Source organism: Grampus griseus (assembly GCF_964374135.1).
Source record: "Grampus griseus genome assembly, chromosome: 19".
NCBI lineage: Eukaryota > Metazoa > Chordata > Mammalia > Artiodactyla > Delphinidae > Grampus > Grampus griseus.
Window position 1 is genome coordinate 45379259 of NC_139013.1, and position 19392 is coordinate 45398650.

General features: G+C 55.7%; 1 protein-coding gene across 1 annotated transcript; it reads right to left on the minus strand.

The window, feature by feature from the left end:
• Nucleotides 1-296: 296 nt before the first annotated feature.
• Nucleotides 297-18513, minus strand: FCSK (fucose kinase). Its single transcript, XM_082676591.1, has 24 exons — nucleotides 18385-18513; nucleotides 14557-14657; nucleotides 14051-14202; nucleotides 12903-12953; nucleotides 11812-11937; nucleotides 11421-11493; nucleotides 10920-11017; nucleotides 10438-10518; nucleotides 9830-9949; nucleotides 9479-9650; nucleotides 8953-9065; nucleotides 8195-8296; nucleotides 7903-8073; nucleotides 7353-7417; nucleotides 6267-6637; nucleotides 5382-5592; nucleotides 5041-5207; nucleotides 4723-4944; nucleotides 4238-4381; nucleotides 3955-4074; nucleotides 2144-2331; nucleotides 1961-2060; nucleotides 1235-1458; nucleotides 297-1060 (listed from the first exon to the last, which is right to left on the minus strand). Exons 2-24 carry the CDS (start codon nucleotides 14636-14638, stop codon nucleotides 986-988), a joined length of 3228 nt encoding a protein of 1075 aa, XP_082532717.1. The 5' UTR covers nucleotides 14639-14657; nucleotides 18385-18513; the 3' UTR covers nucleotides 297-985.
• Nucleotides 18514-19392: the final 879 nt, after the last annotated feature.

Consider the following 19392-nt stretch of genomic DNA (forward strand, 5'->3'; position numbering starts at 1 on the left):
TGCCAGGAAGGGCTGGATGCTACAGAGCAAGACAGGTCCATCAGTTGCACTGAAATGTGAAGGCAAAAGCCTAAATCCTCAGCCTCCTCCCACACCCAGAGAGGCACATGGCCACCACCAGGACCCACATGATAACAGGTACCTCATCCAATCCCGGACCCTCATCCCATCTCTTGGGCCCTCAGCACCAGAAGTTGGATCATCCCAGGGGCAGTTTCCCACAGTGCCAGGGGAAGTGGGAATTGCTTCCAGCAGGAACAAAAAAGAACTTTATGAGGACAACCTTGAAGAGCAGAGTGAATTTATTCCAAGAAGATTGCAGTCCTGAGAACTCACGGCCCACAGGCACATGGCAGAGTTGCTGGTTAAGGCCACGATTAGCAGTGACTTGCTGCAGGACTGCACTGGCTCTCTGCCACAGACACGAGTGTGGACCCTCATCCCTGTTCCCACTCCCCCATTAAGTCAGCTTGGGAGTGAGTGTGGAACAGGAAGTCTCTACTCAGGCAAAAGCCTGACCTCTAAGGAAGGCCACAGGAAATGCCTCAAAGGGCCTCTTCAGGGTCGGCCTTACCAAGGGAACCCAGCCATCTGCCAAGGCTGGTTGTCATCCCCTTCTTCCAGGCCCTCATGGAGAGAGAGAAGGCCAAGGCCCAAGCTGGGCCATCAGATTTGTAAAGGTCACAGTGGACGCTGAACTTAGGACCTTCCTGTGTCCAGATGGAGCAGACCCCAAGCCTAGGCCCCTGTCAACCAGGAGGTCACAGTCCTGTTCCCAAGCACCGTCTGTGCCTCACCAACTTTTAGAAAGGGCTGGGCCTGAGCTCAGGTTGGCTTCCTTTGGAAGCAGATTCACAAAGAAGTGGGTGACGAGTAGAAGACTGAGCGCTCCCATGGGGGAAGGAAGGGAGGGCCTGCTATAGCTCCAGGCTTTCTCTTCTTGCAGAGGGACAAGCCTCATGAGAAGGGGCATCAGGCTGAGGTCTCAGTCCCCCAGCAGCTGCAGGCTCAGGCCCTGAGTGTCCACTTCTACCAGGTGGATGCTGTAGTTTCCGAGGCCCTAGGAGCAAAGGACAGGAGGTGCTAAGAGGGTCTGGGTGGGTTTTAGGCTTTCGGGAGGCTGGACTGTGGCTGCAGGGCCAAGGGGACTTACACCTGTAGCCGCTGGTTAGCTGGTGGGCCACAGGGAGGGCTCCTGTCCCGTGCCAGATACCATACCCCGACCACACCATACCTCAGTCTTGGCCAGCACAGCCTCCAGAGCCTCCTTTTGCCGCGGCTCCTTGGTCAATAGGTAGAGAAAGCCCCCGCCACCTGCCCCTGCCAGGCTCTGGCCATGCACGTGGGGGGCCAGGACATCCATCATACGCCGCACAGCCAAGGGCTCACAGCCTGGAGCCATGAGCTTCTTCTGCTCCCAGTATGATGTCAGGCACTGGCCCAGCAGAGGCAGGCTCCCTGGGGTGGGGGCAGAGAGGGGACTTGTGTGCCTGGGCCAGGATATTCACTCAGTGCCCCTCTGTAGACTGGATGGGGTGCCAAGAGGCACTTCTTAACCAGTGTCATAGTTAAGAACCTGGGTTCAGTACTCACTGGAAACAGGAGTGATAAAGCCCACCTCACGGGGTTGTTTGAGGACTAACGAGCACAGAGCAGTTGGCGTGGTACCCGGCACAGTGTTCACTGAACTGTGTAACCCGAATCAGCTCTGACTCCCTGGAACTCAGCTATGGAGCCAAGCCTCTTCCCCCATCTGCTTCCTGGTAGGTGGGGCTGGAGGCTTTCCCCAGGATGCAAGTATTGACCTGAGATGTGACTCCCACCTACGTGTGGGACCCTGCAGAGGACAGAGGCTTCACACCTAGGGCTGGTGCCAAGTCTGCAAAGGCCCCGGGCCTCAGACCCACAGGCAACAGGCACTCACTCCTGGTGCCTGAGCTCCGGGGAAGAAGCGCCTTACCTTGGCGGAAGGCTTCAGCACACTCCTCGGTGTGCCGCACCAGGTTGTGGGCATTCTGCACAACGGCAGGCAGCCGGGCATACCAGCTCCTCAGCACGTCCTACAGGTGGGGCAGGAGGGGTGCAGTGAGGCTCAGCTTAGCTGAGCCATCTCTCGTCCCTCCCTTCTGGGGCCAGGGCTCACCTGCAGCAGATTCCGGGCCAGACGGGTCTTGCCAGTGTACACCAGGAGCAGGTGGTCATTGAGCTTCTGGACAAAGCCCGCAGGCACAGTGATCTCTTCCACTTCCACCTTCAGCGGCAGCTGAGGCCGGGAGCGCCCCACCTTGATGCCAGGCATTAGGCCACCCACTTGGTCCTGCCAGCCACCTCCTGCGAGAGCCCGGGCCCCGTCACTGTTGGAGCCTATCTGGCCCAGCTTCCCTCTCCCAGTACAGGCTCCTGGCCTTGCATCCCTGGCAGGGACCAGTGTGGGAAGACAGCTTCCCCCCACAACTTCAGCTGGGCCAGGTGAGCTGTGCAGCTTCTGCCCCCGCCCTGGGAGCAAGTTGAACCCAGCAATGGAAGGGGCTTCATTCTGGAGCCAAGCTTAGAATGCACAAGGCCTGAGTTTTGTTGCAGACCTAATGTGTACTTGGAATTGGGGTAAACCACATCAAAGGATTAAGACCTTACACTAGCCTTTCCCCCTGAGGAGGGATGACATAGGACTTTCCCTACACCTAACAGTCCCTGCACCCTGGCTTGCCTGATAAAGGGTGTTGATGGTGGAAATAAGCTTCTCAGCATTTCTTATCAAACTTAAAATAGCTTGTTCACATTTTGCTTTACTAATGAAAGGTACGGATCTCTTTTCTTCTTGCAGCTATATAAAAATGTCAAAACTTGAGATGATTCTGGGATAGGCCTTTGATATTTGGAGAAGGGTCTGCAAGGATTTCGAGTATAAAATGCAAATGGCAGGAGGCATCTGGAACTTTACAGCCAAAATGTGGTTAGCGTCAGGCCTGGAATGTCAAGAACTCCTTAATTGCACCCCTCTCCTTCGGAGCACGTAGCGTAGCTTGTAATTATACATTTATTGGAGTGGTTATTGATCAGTGTTTGTCTCCAATAGACTGTATAAGACTTTTGATGGCAGGGATGCTGTTTTTGCTCGTTTTATCCCCAGGGCCCAATACAGAGAGGGTATTCGATAAATAGTTGTCATTTGACCAAATGAGAGATATGAACAGTGTACCTCAAAAGAAAACTAAAAAAGCTTCCCCATCTGCCCCTTTTGCTAATGACTACCTATTATGGGATGTGAGTCATTACAATGAAAGGAGGGAGCTAGGCTACAAAGTGGCCAGAGAAGATACCATAATCAGGCATCTATACATCTTTGTGGCATTTTCCCTCCCAGAGTCATGCTGAAGATGAGGCCTGGCATCCTGAGGTGACCAGAGCACCCTAGAGCCAGACAAACCTCTGGCTGCTCTCCATTGTGCATGGATGCTAAGGGGCCACAGTGATGAGTAGGAGAAGCTAGTGACATTCTGTATGATCACAGCCATGGTGCTAGTGGTGACATTCTGTATGATCACAGCCATGCACTTGGTACCCCATCATGTGGTGGGGGAAGCGAGGGACAAGTGGCCCTAGCCCAAGAGAGAGGCACGGTGCTGAAGAACAGACTGAAGGTCCTGTCCCCTAATCCAAACCCAGCCCTGCCCTGAGGGACAGCCCTGGGTAGGAACAGAGACATGAGGAATACCTAACACACATGAAAGGTGCAGCACAGACTCTTAACACTTAGTAGGTGCTCCTACATCAAGTCCTTTGAGGTAGAAATATTTCATTTTGAAAACCACCAAAGGGAGAGTGTCAGAGTGATAAGAGGGAAGTTCTAACCATTGTAAGGAGCAGCACAGCTCTGTCTGCAGGTCCAGGGAAGCCCCTGGAGGCCCCTGAAAAAGTTCCAGTGACCTCCCTCTGCCCTGGGGCAGGCCATACCTGTGGTAAGCACCTGCTCCAGATGCAGCACTGCGTGGATCAGGGCCTCCGTGCCCACCGCCCGGCCTGCGGCCCGCTGCAAGGCGGCCAGGGCAGCCCCCGCCAGGATGCTGCTGGTGCCTGCAGGGCACAGAGGAGAGTACCAGCCATGAAACAGCTCTGCCCAGCCCAATCCTGCCCCACCCCCTCCCTCTCCACTGGGCAGAGGCTGGGGAGAGGATTGGAGGCAAAGCTGAAAGGGGGAACGGAGTCAGTGAGCAGCAGGGAGACAGGGCCTACTCACCAAGGCCAGAGCCATGGGGCAGCTCGGACCAGGTATGCAGCTCAAAGCCGCCCCCAAAGGTACACAGCAGCTGCTCACTCAGCGAGAGCTTGGAGTGGACACTCACGATCCCCGCACAGATGAAGGCCGCCTTCAACAGCGCCCCTGTGGAGTGAGCGGCATCCGGCAAGGAATTTGGTCTCCAGGGGTGGAAACAGACACCCCACCCATCTCAGCCTGGCCTGGGGCTCATCTAGGGGATAAAAGCCCAGCAGCGGTGCAGACCCCATCCCCAAGCCACAAAAGGTCCTCTGGGCTCCATAACACCAGCAAATGTGCCAGCTCTACCTCCTGTGCCTGGGCAGCGTAACGTCAGGGCTCCTCCACCAGACTGGCTCGCCCTCAGGCCAGGCACCCATGGCCTGCAGGGTCTCTCGGGTTCTGCCCCCGTCCCCCAGCTGGCTAGGTGTGCCATCCCCACCTGCGCAATTCACAGGTGCCCTGACCTGGGGCATGGGGCTGGCAGTAATCCTGCAGGTCATCCAGGCTCCCGCATACTATCTTCGTGGCCATCTCGTCCTGCCGAGGTCCCAATGCCAGCCACAGCTCGGGCTCTGGGATGCAGCGAGCCCTGGCCCCAATGGGCCGGCGGCCATTCACTCGCACAGCCAGGCCCAGCACTGCCCCACCAAGCTCATAGGCAAGGGGTGGCGTGTCACTCCAGCCCCCTGTGGCAATTGAACAAGACCAAGCTGGTCACAGGGGCTGCCAGCTCAGTTCTGGGGTGGCTACCCTCACCCCTACCGCCCCCCCAAGGGGCTCACCAGAGAAGTCCACTCGAGCCGGGCACTCAGCCACCACCCACTGCCCAGGTGCTGGCAGCTCTACCGGCACCGAGGAGACAAAGTGCTGGGCTGACATCACAGCCTGGCGGATCAGGATCTGCCCAGCCCCCTCGTAGTGGCGGGCAGCTCGTACTAGTAAGGCTGGTCTGCCAGGAGGGAACAGAGAGATGGTGGCATGGAGCCCCAAGCTGGGGGCGGGCTGCTTGGGTTTGGGGACTGACTGCCCTAGGTGACCTGAGGACACTCCACCTCTCTCTGGGTTTCCACCTCCAAGGACGGCAGGGGGCTACTCCAAGAGTTTTGACATCATTAGCACCCACCTGCTCAGCCACTTGTCCCGCTCCTCGGCAAGCGCCGCCACGCCCCGCGCCAGGTCTCCACACTCCAGGTACGAGAAGGGCCGCACCCACTCAGGGTTGGCAGCTGGCCCACTCCGTAAGCCTCCTTGGCCCTCTGCCATGCAGCCCAGGACATCCGCCACACAGGCCAGTGCCCGGGCTGCCACGCCAGGATCTCCCACACCAGCTGCCACTGAGGGACCAGGAGTCAGTAGTAGCTGGGGACGAGGCCCGCCCTCAATGCCCCCTGCCCTCAAGCACCCCAGACCTCTTCACTTTTGCCCAAGATGTATCCTTGCCTGGGAATGCTCCCCACTCTTCTGCCTGGCAAAGTTCTCATCCCACCAGCCCCAGCCCAGACATGCCTCTGCACCCCCCACCCAGTATGCCCTTAATGAGTAAGAGCTCAGGCTTGGGGGGCAAACCACCTGGGTTCAGTCTCAGCCCCCCACCAACCAGCTGTGTGGCCATGAGTGAATAACTGAAATGGGGAATGAGGCAGTCCCTGTGAGGCTAAGGCTGAGTCCCCACAGAATGCCTGGGTCCCATGCAGGGCGGGCCACATCCCCCGGGCTGTGCTGGAGCTCTTCACCCACATCCAGCCCCCCCCCCACCCCCGCACAGAACGTGCAGCCTTTGCCGATGCTCACAGGACCCAGAGGCTCAGCCCCAGGCCTCCGCCTCTCACCAAACTCCCCACTAACAGGGATGGAGCTTCCCAGAAACCTAAAAGTTAAGTCCATTTGTGTCTTTCCCCTGCTTTAAAGTCTCATGACTCCCTAGTACCCTCAGGTCGATGACCTAGAGGGCAGACAGGGCAGGTGATGCTGGGTCTGGCTTCCCAGCATGGGTGCCCAGCACACTCACCCTGGTCCAGGGTGGCCATCAGGGGCCCAGGACAGCCCTCGCGCACAGCAGCCTGGATCAGCGGGCGCAGGCTGAGGTCCTGTCGGGCCTCCAGCACGTGCCGCGCCTTATGCAGGGCCTGGCGGAAGAACAGGTGCCGGCGGGAGGCCAGTGTGGCAGCCCGATCCAGGCACGGCTGCAGCTGCTCCCATGACAGACGCCAGGAGGCTCGCCAAGCCCGCAGGGCCTTGCTCCCAGCCTCCTGGGGGTCCAGCATCCACAGCATGTCCTGGGGCCCCAGGGCCCTCGAGGGGTGGAGCACGGGAAAGAGACGGGCATTGAGAAGGCAGCGCTCAATGGGGGGCATGTCTGGGTCCCACAGGTCCCAGTCCCTGATGTGGGGAGAAAGAAGACACATGAGCAGGAGGGAAGCAAGTGCTCCTGCCTGGTCACCAAAACCTGACCACCTGTCAGCTGGGGGTTGGCTCGTTCATGGGGACAGGACGAACTCCAGAGGCCGCACAAGCAGGCAATTCAGGGAGGGAGGCCCAGCTGCCCTGCCTCCTTCCCCAGGCCATTGAACAAAATCCCAAAGCCTGAGCACGGCCAGGAATTTGGAGTTGCCCAGGGAGAAGATGCTAGGGAAAATCAGGCTGCTCGAAACTACCCCAGGGGACTTCCCTGGTGGCACAGTGGTTAGGAATCCGCCTGCCAGCACAGGGGACACTGGTTCGAGCCCTGGTCCAGGAAGATCCCACATGCCGTGGAGCAACTAAGCCCACGAGCCACAACTACTGAGCCTGCGTGCCACAACTACTGAAGCCCGTGTGCCTGTAGCCCATGCTCCGCAACAAGAGAAGCCACTGCAGTGAGAAGCCCGCGCACCGCAACAAAGAGTAGCCCCTGCTCACCGCAACTAGAGAAAGCCCGCCCGCAGCAATGAAGACCCAACGCAGCCAAAAATAAATGAAATAAATTTAAAAAAAAAAAATGACCCCAGACTGCAGGGATGGTGGGAAGTGGGGCAGGATGAGCAGAATGAGCCTCCAAGCAGCTACCACCCTGGCTGCCGAGGCCCACAGAGGCCCGTGGGGCCACCAACCCTACCGAATGCCTGTCTTCTGGAAGAACTGACTCCAAGACATGTTGAGATACGTTCCTGTCCCCTGTCTCTGGGGAAAGAGAAGGAAGCAGTCAGGGCTGCAGGGGCCACAGGAAGGGGTTAAGGGCAATAAGGCCAGAGGACCAGAATCTGCTCAAGAGGGGACAGGAAAAGAGACAGGGGCACTTAGGCAAGCAAGTTCTGAAACAGCATCAAGTCCTGGAGCTTCCACATTCCAGCCCGGGTGCCTGGAACCTGGAGCAGAATCCTGGCGCCTGACCCTCCATAACTGGCTCTGCAGCCCAAGGCGGGTCACCTCCCTCTCTGAGCCTCAGTCTCCGGCCTGAAAAATGGGGATAAGAATCCCCACCCAGCCTGCGTCAGAGCAGCTGAGGAGGGAGGTAAAGGCCTGTTGAGACTCTACTGGCTACACTCTCCTCACTGCCTATCCCTCAGGTGAGCGCTCAGCGAGCCCTGCAATGAAGCCGTGCTAGGACCCCCGGTGCTCCCCAAAGCCTAAAGAATGGGGGCGAGGGGAGGCAGGTGAGCACCTACTTCCCAGCTGTCGAGACGGCCAACGAGGGTGAAGGCCCGGCTGCGGGCGCCGTGCAGCTGCACATGGTGTCCCTGCAGGACGAGGTCGTGCAACTCCAAGCCGTGCAGTGCCTCGGACTGGGCCACGTCCAGGCCACTCACGAAGCAGCCAGTGCCGATGTGAATGGGGCCCTGGCAGGAAAGCAGGCAGGCGTCCTGCGTGGGCAGGGGAACCCCAAGCACGCCCACAAAACACACAGGACTCTGGCTCCCGTACCCTTGCCCTCCCTCTGCCTGCCCTCTCAGGCCTCACCCGCAGGTGGCAGTGCTGCAGGACACTCCCAGGACCCAGCTGGACGGGGCCCTCCAGCAGGCAGCTGACCACAGAGCTCCCGGCCCCCAGTAGCTGCCGCTCCTGTGAAGCCAGGGAGAAAGCTGTGAGGGCCCGGGGCGGGGGCTGCCCCAATTCTCCTCCACAGCCAGGGCCAGAATTCCTGCTGCTCCCTGCGCCTGTCGGCCAGCCAGATCCCTCTCGATATCTCCCTGGCCACAGCCTCAGGCTGACTCCCATCCCATCTTTATTTCTGCTGCTCCCCCAGGAGCACACTCTCCCTGCCTTCTCCTCCAAAGCAAATCTGCACCCAGTAGCGGAGGTCCCACCAGATGACAGCTCCCCCAGAAAACCTCTCCCACCTGTCCAGCTACCCCTACCCCTGCCACCCTGAGGGGCACCTCTGAACTCTACCTGCCCCATCACCATGAATTTGCCTGAATCCCCAAGCAGACCCTTCAGAAAGGGTGGGGGAGGGAATCTTCTCTAGCTGCTCACTCAGACTTGGATGTAGAATCCTGACTTGGCCACTTACTGGCTCTGTGGTCTTAGGCAAGTAACTTAACCTCTCTGAGCCTCCAGTGACTCACGTGCAAAATGGGGATAATAACACCTACACGCATAGATAATCTGTCCCAAGAGTGAGCTATTCCCTCCCCTCCCTGCATCCCCCCCATTCCTATCTGTCTTCAGGTACCCCGTAGGCCCCTCTGCTGGCCTTACCTCCAGGCAGGTCTTACCTCCACCTGGGAGTGCACGACCTGGGCCCCAGGAGCCCCCGGGAATGTGAGACTGTGCAGGAACTCACTGGCTGAGTTGGTCATGTAGTTGTAGCTGCCGTCAGGGACATATGCTGTAAAGATACAAGTACTGACCCCAACACCCTGCATGTTGCAGCTCTGACACCAGGCTGGGCCTCCCACCAGAAGACACATCTTCATCAGGGCCTGGGAGGGCAAGCATGGAAATGAGCCCGCTGTGCCACTGGGGAAGCTGAGATCCAGAGAGGCTCAGCAACCTGCCCAAAGTCACACAGCTAGAAAGTAGAAAGACCAGGACTGGAGCCCAAGAATGAGACAAAGGAAGAAGAGGAGAGTTACCTCAGCAGGGGACTCGGAACTGGGAGAGGGTAATTGTCCAGTCCATGCACTCACTAGGCCTGCCTGGTCCAGGAGCCTGGGGCCAGGCAGGTGGGGTGGGAGCCTCATTCTGGGGGCCTTCACTCCCATGGCCTCCCCACCCCGGAGAGCAAGAGGCAGTACCCACCCACTGTGAGGGGCTGGTCGCGAAGCTCCCTCCACAGCTCAGCCCGGGCTCCATGCCGATAACCTGCGATGTCCGCGTCACCTTGCCCCATCTCTGGGGGCTGCCCCACCAGGAAGTCCTCCCTTCTCACGTTCCGGGCCATGCAGAGCAGGATGTCAAAAAATAGAGACAGCTGGGACAAGGGTGGGAAGCACTGCTATTAGTGGGTTCCTAGGCTGAGCTGGGGCGGTTCCGTCTCTAGAGACGCTGACATAGAGAGGGGAAAGGACTGGCCTGAGGTCACACAGCCAGGCTGCCAGTGTCAGTGCCTCGTGCCCAGGCCAGGACCTGCCAGTCCCCAATCCCAGTCACCTGGACAGGCCGGGCTCCGGAGTCCAAGCCCATGTAGGTGCAGGCGTCCAGAGGCGGGCTCACATGGGTGGCCAGGAGGTGCTCAGCAGTTTCCACAGAGAAGAAGACAAGCCCAGAAACCTGGAGGGGCCCCCACAAGGGTCAGGTGGGAGACCCTGGGGCCAGCCTTGTGCCTGAGTTGGGGAGGGCCATGTGCAGATGGGCCAAGCAAGGCTGACTGCCACACTGGAAAGGATCATTCATCTTCTGGGCCACTCCAGCACCCAGACTCCAGGCTTACTGGAGGCAGCTCCACCAAGGGCCCCTCAGCAGGCAACTTCTAGGACCCCCCTCAATTTTCAGGTCTCCTCCCAAACCCAGTTCTCCATCTTCCCTATAGTCTAGTCCCAGGCTCTTATCCACCACTCGTACCTTTGTCCTTCATTCTAGAAGGATCCCCTGAGTCTGGTTCCAGCCTTTCTCATTTGGGACAAGACCCTGAATTCCAAGGCTACCCCCTCCTCAGATTTTGGCTTCACCTGCTCCCCTGAATACCAGTTCCAGATCTTCCTCAGATTCTGGTTCTAGCCTTCCCCAGAAGGAGTGGGGCTCTGCCCTGGCAGCCATACCAGTGGCACCCGCCCATCAGGCCTGGCGCATCGTTGTATCTCTGCCTCGGTGCCTTGGTAATAAATGTCCAAAACAAAGCCCTACGTGGGAGCAGAAAACAGAGTTAGGGAAGGGAGCAACAGAGGATTACGAAAGAGGGCATGCAAGGGTGTTCTCCAGATGTAAACCCAGGATGCAAGTCTGACAGGCCCCAGCATACTCCTGGGGATACAAGTGCCTGAGACCTCCCCCACCCTCACAGCAGAGGGCAGGCTTCAAATGTCTCCACAGCCCCAAGCCTGGGCACAGAGCCTGGCACGGGATCAGGGGCAATTCATGTTTGGTAAAAGACTAAGTGAGCACAAGATCTACTGCCATGGGGCGAAACTCCTCCAGATCCAGACCATGCCAGAAAGTCCAGGACGAGGCTGCCCAGAGCACAGGACCAGGAGGCCATCCCAGGATGACTCAGCTGCCCACGCTGCTGCCCCAGGGGCACTACCTGGGAGTCCGTGAGGTAAACACCATGGTTCCGGGCATAGGCCGTGCTCCCCGGAAGGGCGATCACTCTGGCTCCCCGGAAGCCGTCCCAGCTGATCCCTGCAGGTGGGGGAGTCAGGAGGCTCTCCAGGGACCCCAACCCAAGGAATGGGGGAATCCCTTCCAGGAGGAGGGCAGGGGCATCCAGGCACCTCTAAAGAAAATATGGTTTCCAAAGCCAAATGGACATTCCTCTGGGAGAATGACAACACCTCACCCCCAAAGTTTGTCCACAGAGCCCTTTGGGGCAAAGGGGGCAGGGCTGGGTATCTCCACTCTACGGACAGGCAGACTGGCCCAGCAGGGGAAGCCCTGCCTCCTGGTCTAAGCTCCATCCTTCAAACCTTAGAGCTGCCCTTGTGAACAGGGCAGCAGGCCAGGCCCAGAGACGGGGTGGGTGAGGAGAGGCAGAGCCACGTTGGCTGTGGCTAGGGAAGGCAGTCCCAAGCCTTCTCAGGCTCACCTGGGTTTGGAGGAACAGACAGCAGCATGTCAGTGCTGCAAACCCACACGCCTGGCGGGGAGCCTGGGCCCAGCTGTGGGGAGAGAGAATGAAGCTGGTGGCCGGGCCCAGCCCTTCCTCTGCTCCCACACAGCACAGCCTCGGCCTGTTCCAGGGAGACTCGGGCTGCTGAGGTAACAGGGGCCTCCCTATATCCATGGCGCCGATGCCAGCCCTCCCGCCTACTTCCTGAGGCCGTACCTCCCCGCAGTGTGGCCAACGCTAACATCCTGAAGCTCTAACTAACTCCAGGCACCCGAAGCCATTGTTCCTGGCATCCCCTGTCTGAGTCAGCACAGACTATGGCTGGTGGCTCAGCAGGACAAGGCCCCATGGCAGCTGCCTGTCTCACCCGATGGCTCATGATGTCCAGCAAGCAGTCCAAGTTGCAGACCACGGCCTCCACAGGGGCCTGGGGGTTCTCCACAGGGAGGCAGGTGAAGGCCCGGCCACAGTCATCGAAGGGGAAGTCTCGGCCCTGGGGCGGGAGCAGGCACAGGCAGAAGAGCTTGAGGCAGAGAGCCTGGGCAGAAAGCCATCAAGCTAGAGGACTTTTACAGAGTGTGTTCTCATGTGATTTTTTAAATTACATGATTATGGTAAAAAATTAGCAAATGCAGATACACAGAAAGAAAAACAATCCCTCAGGGATAATAACCGTTGCCCTCATTTTGAGGTTATGCTCTTTCATATACCTCATATGCATACTTTTTTTTTTTTACAAAAATGAAAAAGACGGAGACAACAGAACTTCACACACACACACACACACACACACACACACACGAGTACAAGTCAAACTGGAGAAAGATTGGGAACCATATCAATGTCAATATCCTGGCTGTAATTATACTATAGTTTTGGAAAATATGACCATTGGCGAGATCTGGGCAAAGTTTACAGAGGCTTCCCTCTGGATTATTTCTTAAATGTGGATCTACAATGATCTCAATCAAACTTTCAATTAAAAAGGCTGAGATCATTCTAAACAAACTTGTGCGGCTGGCCTTTTTCACTGAACAATGAAAATATATTCACCGATGCTCACAGGGAGCCAGGCCAGGCCCCAATTTAAGCATTTGATGGGTCATCTCAGCACATCCACATGAAGTAGGAACTGCTGCCATCCTCATTTTACTGATGAGGAAACTGAGGCCTAGAAACAGTCAAGTGACTTGCCCCAGGTCACAGAGCTGGTCAATGCACAGGTCGGTGCAGAGAGTTAAATGGACCTTTCTATCATTGTCTAATATTCCACCAGGAGGATATGCTGTTTATATTTAACCGGTTCCCTATTTTGGACACCTGGATTAATTGTATTTCTGATTCTTCAGAATTTGCACAATGCACACTGGCACACAAAGGCAGAAGACCCCTAAAGTCCCATGCAACCCCGAGGACTGACCATCCTTCTGCATGGCCCCTGCCCAGCATTCTACTGACCATGTGCAGGATGAGGATCCAGGCCGAGTGCAGAACATCTGATGTGACCACCTATCAAAAGCGGAAGAGCACTGTTCACAGAGGTCTGGGCGGATGTCACCCTCTTGTGCAGGGAGAGACCCCAGCACAAGTCCACACAAGAACCAAAGGGGGGACTTCCCTGGTGGCGCAGTGGTTAAGAATCTGCCTGCCAATGAAGGGGGACACGGGTTCGATCCCTGGTCTGGGAAGATCCCACATGCCACGGAGCAACTAAGCCCGTGCACCACAACTACTGAGCCCGTGCGTCACAACAATTGAAGCCCACGCGCCTAGAGCCCGTGCTCTGCAACAAGAGAAGCCACTGCAATGAGAAGCACGCACACTGCAACAAAGAGTAGCCCCCGCTTGTTGCAACTAGAGAAAGCCCGTGCGCAGCAACGAAGACCCAACGCAGCCAAAAATAAATAAATAAAATTAATTAATTTTTAAAAAAAAAGAACCAAAGGAACAACCAGCAAGGTCAAGACCAATGGCCACAGGCAGGCACGAGGCAGCCCTGGCCACTCCTGGATAAGGAAGCACAGCAGCTTTCCAGTTGGCCCACTCCCCTGTCCCGTTTTTACGGAAGGCTGCAGGCGAGAACGTGGGGCTGGCTGGCGGGTGACTCGCAGTAAGTCAGCTTCATGGCAAGCACACAGTGGTCCCCTCCCCTGCGGGTGCCACCCCCACTGCCAGAGCGTGTCCATGCCTGTGACCACCCTCACTGCCTGTGCCAGGGTGCCATGCAGGCAAGGTGACCTCGTGAAGTGGCTGGGTGTGTGTGGGACGTGGGCCCACGCTCTACGCACCGGGGGCCACGGCACCTGAGTTCCAGCAAACCACTGCTATGTGGGAAGGAGCGTCCAGGGTAGCAAGAGGAGATTTCTCAAGGGAAGCCAGAAAGCCTAACTCCTAGATACTGGCTCTGACTTTCTAAAACCACTACAAAGGCCACCCCTGCCTTCTGCCCTCACCTGGACGAGTCTGCTCAATCTACAGACGCAAAAACTGATGCCAAACCAGAACTGGGCGGGAAAATGGAGCCCGAAGAGCTGGGGACCCCGGAAAGGCTCTGTTTGAAGCCCCCATCCCTGCTGCGCCCAAGGGGGCACTTGAGGAGCACTCACAGTGAAGCCCGCACGGGCACTCAGGTGCTCAGCAACCACCAGCAGGGCGTTGAGGGTGGCTCCTCCACTGCCCACATGAACCTCAGGGTCTTCCACGGCCAACAGCAGCGTCCTGGTGGGGATCTGCTCTCGCTTCTGCCGTATCTCCAGCTCTGCGGTCAGAACATGACTGGGACCTGTCCCCCAGCCTCTTCACCCCGGTCCCAAGCACCTCAAGCAAACCTCCTGACAGCCATTATTTAATCTTCTTTGACTTAGCAGCTTTTCATCTAGTAGCTCATCAGATCTTTGCCCAACTCAGTGAGGTAAGTACAATTACTCCCATTGCACAGATGAGAAAACCGAGTCTCAGTGAAGTGACCTATGTCGGAGGTCACGTGGCTAGGAAGAAGCAGAATCTGGGTTTGAACCCGGGTCTGCCCAGCTCCTGGGGCTGTAGGGGTATGTGACAAGGAAAGGGGAGAGGGTTCCACATTAGGGGCAGAGTGGAGAGGGAGATCAACTACCTCTCTGGAAGACCTCGACGCTGTCCTTGTACTGGCATGTCAGGATGATGACCGTCCAATCAACCCCCTTCGGCTGCTCCATTCTGGCCAAAGTTGAGGGGCTTCCAGGGCAGAGATACGGGTATATGTGAATTTTTTTTAAATTATCATACCCTAAAATTGATTTCTTTGGTTATAAGTAGTTTTATGAATTTTAATACATGTATAGATTCTTGTGGTTACTACCACCATCTGCATCTTAAAAAGCTCCCACATGCTAACCCTTTACAGTCACACCCTCCTCCATCCCTCACCCCTGACAACCAGCCATCTGTTCTCCAAAGCTATAGTTGGAATGTAATCTTTTGAGATTGGCTTCTTTCACTCAACATAATGCCTCTGAGATTCATCCAAGTTGGCTATGCATATCCATAGTTCTTTCTCTTTTTTTGCCAAGCAGTATTCCGTCTTATAGACATCGCACAGTCTGTTTCTCCACCCACCCACTAAAGGACACCTGGGCTGCTTCCAGGTTTTGGTAATCATGAATAGAGCTGCTATAAACATTCATGTGCAGATTTAGCGTGAACATAAGACTTCATCTCTCCAGGCGGACACCTAGGTGTGGGATTGCTGGGTCACGTGATGAGGGTATCTTTGACTTCATCAATCTGGGAGCATGACATTTCCTCAGGAGAGGAAGTAAGGGGAGCGGGGTGGGGTTGACAGGGGGTCCCACCTTAAAACAAGGGGCTGCCCTTTCTGTACCGCAGGCCCCTCATCATCCAATCATTGGCACTGAGCTGCAGGGAGGGAGGCTCTAACTTCTAGGCTCCCGAGGCTGAGGGCAATTCCCCGGAAAAGAGGGAAGCTCTGGGAGAGGTGTACCAGTTTGTTCAAGCGCAGCATGCTAACAGCACCCACTACAGGGACCTCAGAGGGGACCTCCCCTCCCAGAGGCTCCAAGCCAGAAGGGGGCTGCAACCCCACCTGTCAGCCATCTTCCTCCAGGGCACTCTGAGCAAGTGAGGGGAAGGTGAAGCCAAAGCTATGGCTTCACCCACTCCTCTCCCCCAACACTCCTTTCCTACCGGATAAGAAACCAATCTGACTGTAGAGGCCCTGGCCTCCCCAAGACCTCTGTGGACGAGTCCCTAGGAGTGCGCTGGCATCTACCTCTGGCAGGGTCCCAGTTGCTGTCCCATGCAGCAGCCCACCCCCACCTCTTCCCCCCAGCCCCCAAAGCTCAGTGTGGGGAGGGCCGGTGGAGTGAGCTGCATGCCACCCCAGAGGTGCCCTGAGCACACGTCCGTCTGCAGTCAACCCTCACCCCAGCCGGAGCCAACAGGAAACCTGAACCTCAGTAACGGTTCCTTCCTATGCCAGACTCTGCTGCCACCAAGCCTATGGTTAAGGCTGACAGACACGGCCACTTAGCAACGCTCATACTCCCACGAGCTTTCAGGGAAAGCTCCACCACTAACAAAAATTGCTCTGTTCCCTGTTCAGCTCAGGAGGGAAATCCAGAGGGGAAACCTGAGCTAGAGATCTTGGCCAGGCATCTGAGGTCAAAGGCATTCCCCAGGTTACCCATCTGGCCTTCTCAGTAAACGGGGTGGCTGGGGATTCCAGACTGGCCACCAACTCCCTGTGTGATCTTCGGCACCCCTAACCCTCTCTGGCCTCCTGTGGTAGGGAGTGTAACGGATAGATGCCCCCATCTTGTTCGCATGGAGGCCATGCTTCCCACCAACCAATGACATGAAAAAGACAGACCCACTGCTACAAGACGGGGATCCTCTGACAGGCACTCTTGGCTCCAGAACTCCCCATCAACCCAACAGAAACTGTCTTACAACTGCACTGCAGTCTGAGAGCTTTCTACCCATACCTCCTTTCTTCCTTCCGGTGCTGTCACAGGAAGCAGAACTGAAAACTGACAGCTCTCCCTGCTTCCTCCAGCTCCCTCCCCTTCTTCCCTCCCCCAATAAATCTCTTGCAAGTCTAATCCCATCTTGTTCTCTGCTTCTCTGAGGAGCTAAACCATCATGGGAGTATATCATCTTCCTCTTGGGACTGCCAAAGGAAAAATTACTGTAAGAACCTCTAAAGTCTGGGAAGTACTTTCTTTATCCTTAAAGATGAAGAAACTGAGGCACAGAGAGATTAAGTGACTTGACCAAGGTCACACAGCTAGCAAGTGGTAGAGCCAAATTTGAACCCAGACACCTTTTTTCCAGAGTCCATTCTCTTAACCCCTACACTGAATCTACTTTGTAGGATGGAAAAAAGAACAGACGTACTAAATATATGTAAAGTGCCCAATGCAATGTGACAATGAAATAGGGATGGCATCAATGATAACAGCCACTAGAAGTGAGCTCATCCACCCATTCTGACCCATAGTTAAGGCACTATGATTTTTCATCTTCACAACACCACTGCCAGGTAAGTATTCTGTCCACTTTACAAATGCTAGTTGATGCTGCATCCGTGACTGGGACCTGGGTGTCTCAGATTCTTATTTAGGTGATGGTGATAATGATGTTTGATCCCAAGCAAACGTGCTAAAAGAGAGCAAGGAAGAAATGCCCCAAGGAGAGTCCAAAGGTCTGAGCCCGGTCTTGGCATAGTGACTGAGAGTCACGAGCAGATGACAGGTCACAGGCAGAGGAGGGAGGACGGCATGATCTGGACTGTACTCTACTAGAAACTGGAGCAGAGGAATAGTCCTGGGCTGGGAATCAACCCCCAGAGGCTGCCCCCAACTCTCCCTCTTCCTGTGTGATCTTGAGCAGGTTACTTAACCTCTCTGAGCCTCAGTTCCCTAATTGAAAACTGGGGCCAAGATACCAACCTCCTAGGATGGTTGCATTAAATAAACATAAAAATATGTGGCACACAGCAGGAGCTCAATGAATGGTAGTTCTCTCCAGTGAGGAAAAGCAACAGGAGAGTTCGACTTGACCCTGAAGCAGGTTGGAGCGAAGGCACTGATATATTCTCTGGGTCAAAGATGCCCCTAGAGAAGAAAAAAATCAGGGAAGGCCTGGGAAAATCAACCAAGGCTAAGTAGCATGCCTTGCCCGATCAGACTAAAGGGTATTATGAGAACAGAACACAAAAGGTGGAACAGTACGGGTGGCATAGGGAGTGTCTTCTTCAGGCACCACGCCAGAGACACGTTGAAGTATCAGCTCATGTGACCCACTCAACAGCCCTATGAATTGAATTTTACCACACCTACGTTATATTTAAGGAAATTGTAGCATAAAGAGATGAAATAGCCTGCCCAAGGACATAAACAGCTTTTACAGGCAGGTCAGGTGTATCCAACTCCAAGATTCTTGTTCTTACCCACCCTGTAGAAACAAGACATCTCTCCTGGAGTCTTTAACCTCTGTCATACCTGACATTTGTACAGAAACCTTAGATAATACAGGCCTCTATCCAATATTCTGCACACTTCCAACAGAACTTTATCTACTGAGGCCAAGTTGAAATAGTTCTTAATGTCCTCAGCCACACGCTGCCTAAAATTAGGATAGGGAAGGGAAGCCAGGGACAGAATAAAATAGTAAGGCCTCTTCATATTCGCTTTTTGAAGAGAAGTGGGGCAGGGATTGTGCATTTTAAGGGGAAAAAGTAGCCCCACGGAGGAATCTGATTTGTCTTCTGGGAAGCGAAAAAAGGCAGAAGGAAGGTGACTGGGAGTAAAATTACATTGCAAATTACACAAACGTCATATAATTGAGATTTGTGTATAATGACGAGCCCCGATGGGGTAAACGGAGGCAGGAAAAGCGACCTCAAAGGAAAAATCACCAGCGCCAGCATCCAGAGGCCCACCTGCCTATGGTCCCTGTCCCGGGCGTCCCCAAGTCCCGGAGCTCCTGTAGAAAGACCCAGGCCAACGGGCTGAAGGACCCGCAGACGCCCCTTGGAGCAAGTGGGCGCCCGGGGGCTGCTGCAGAGTTCCCCGACGCTCTTCCCTATCAGGAACCAGGCAGCCAGTGGCCCGGCTCAGTCCTGCGGGTCCAAGAGTGTAGGAGGGAGGCGGAGAAACGGCGCAGAACACTGGTGGTACCGTACCGGTATACGCGCGGTCTGATATACGTGCCTCCGCCGGCTCTCGGCACAGCAGGATCTTGAACGCGGGGCTATGCGTGCCTTCGCGGCGCACCCTGGGAAATGTAGTTTCAGCCCTCCTCTCGCCCTGGCTTGTCCTCCCCAAAAGCCCAGCTCGGAGCTATCGCCTGAGCCAGCGGAGATAGTCAGGGCAGCGCTTTCCTAAAGGGCAGTGCTTTCCTAAAGAGCAGTGATTCTTCCCTTCGAGAAGTGAGGTGAGGGGAGAAGGCGGCTCCGCTGGGCAGCAAAACTACAACTCCCAGAGGGACCAGTGCGTTGTAAAGACAAAACTCGTTTTCTGAGACTCGTGGTTCCAGGTTTGTGTTTTGTTCGTTTGTTTAACCCCCTGGCGGGGGGCGTGGTGCCGCCGCGTTTCCACGAAGAGGAACAAATCAAACCCGGAGGAAAAACCCCCACAGGTGTTCGAGCGTAAGCGACTACCGTTGGATTGGCAATTGGCCATGCTTTCGCGGGTTCATTATGTGGATCCTTCCGGTAGAAACTTTTCAACTCTGTAGTGGGAAAAAGATCTGTGGCTTTTTTGGAAAAGTTATGAATGGCAGCATTGTTCGTAATAGCGGAAAACTGGAAACTCTCTCTCCGGGGTACTGGGAAAATAAACTAGGCACATCCATGCAATGGAATACTATGCAGCAGTTAGAAATAATGAGCTAGATCTACATGTTCAATAGGGAAAAGTGTTCAAGACACTTTGTTAAAGAACATTAT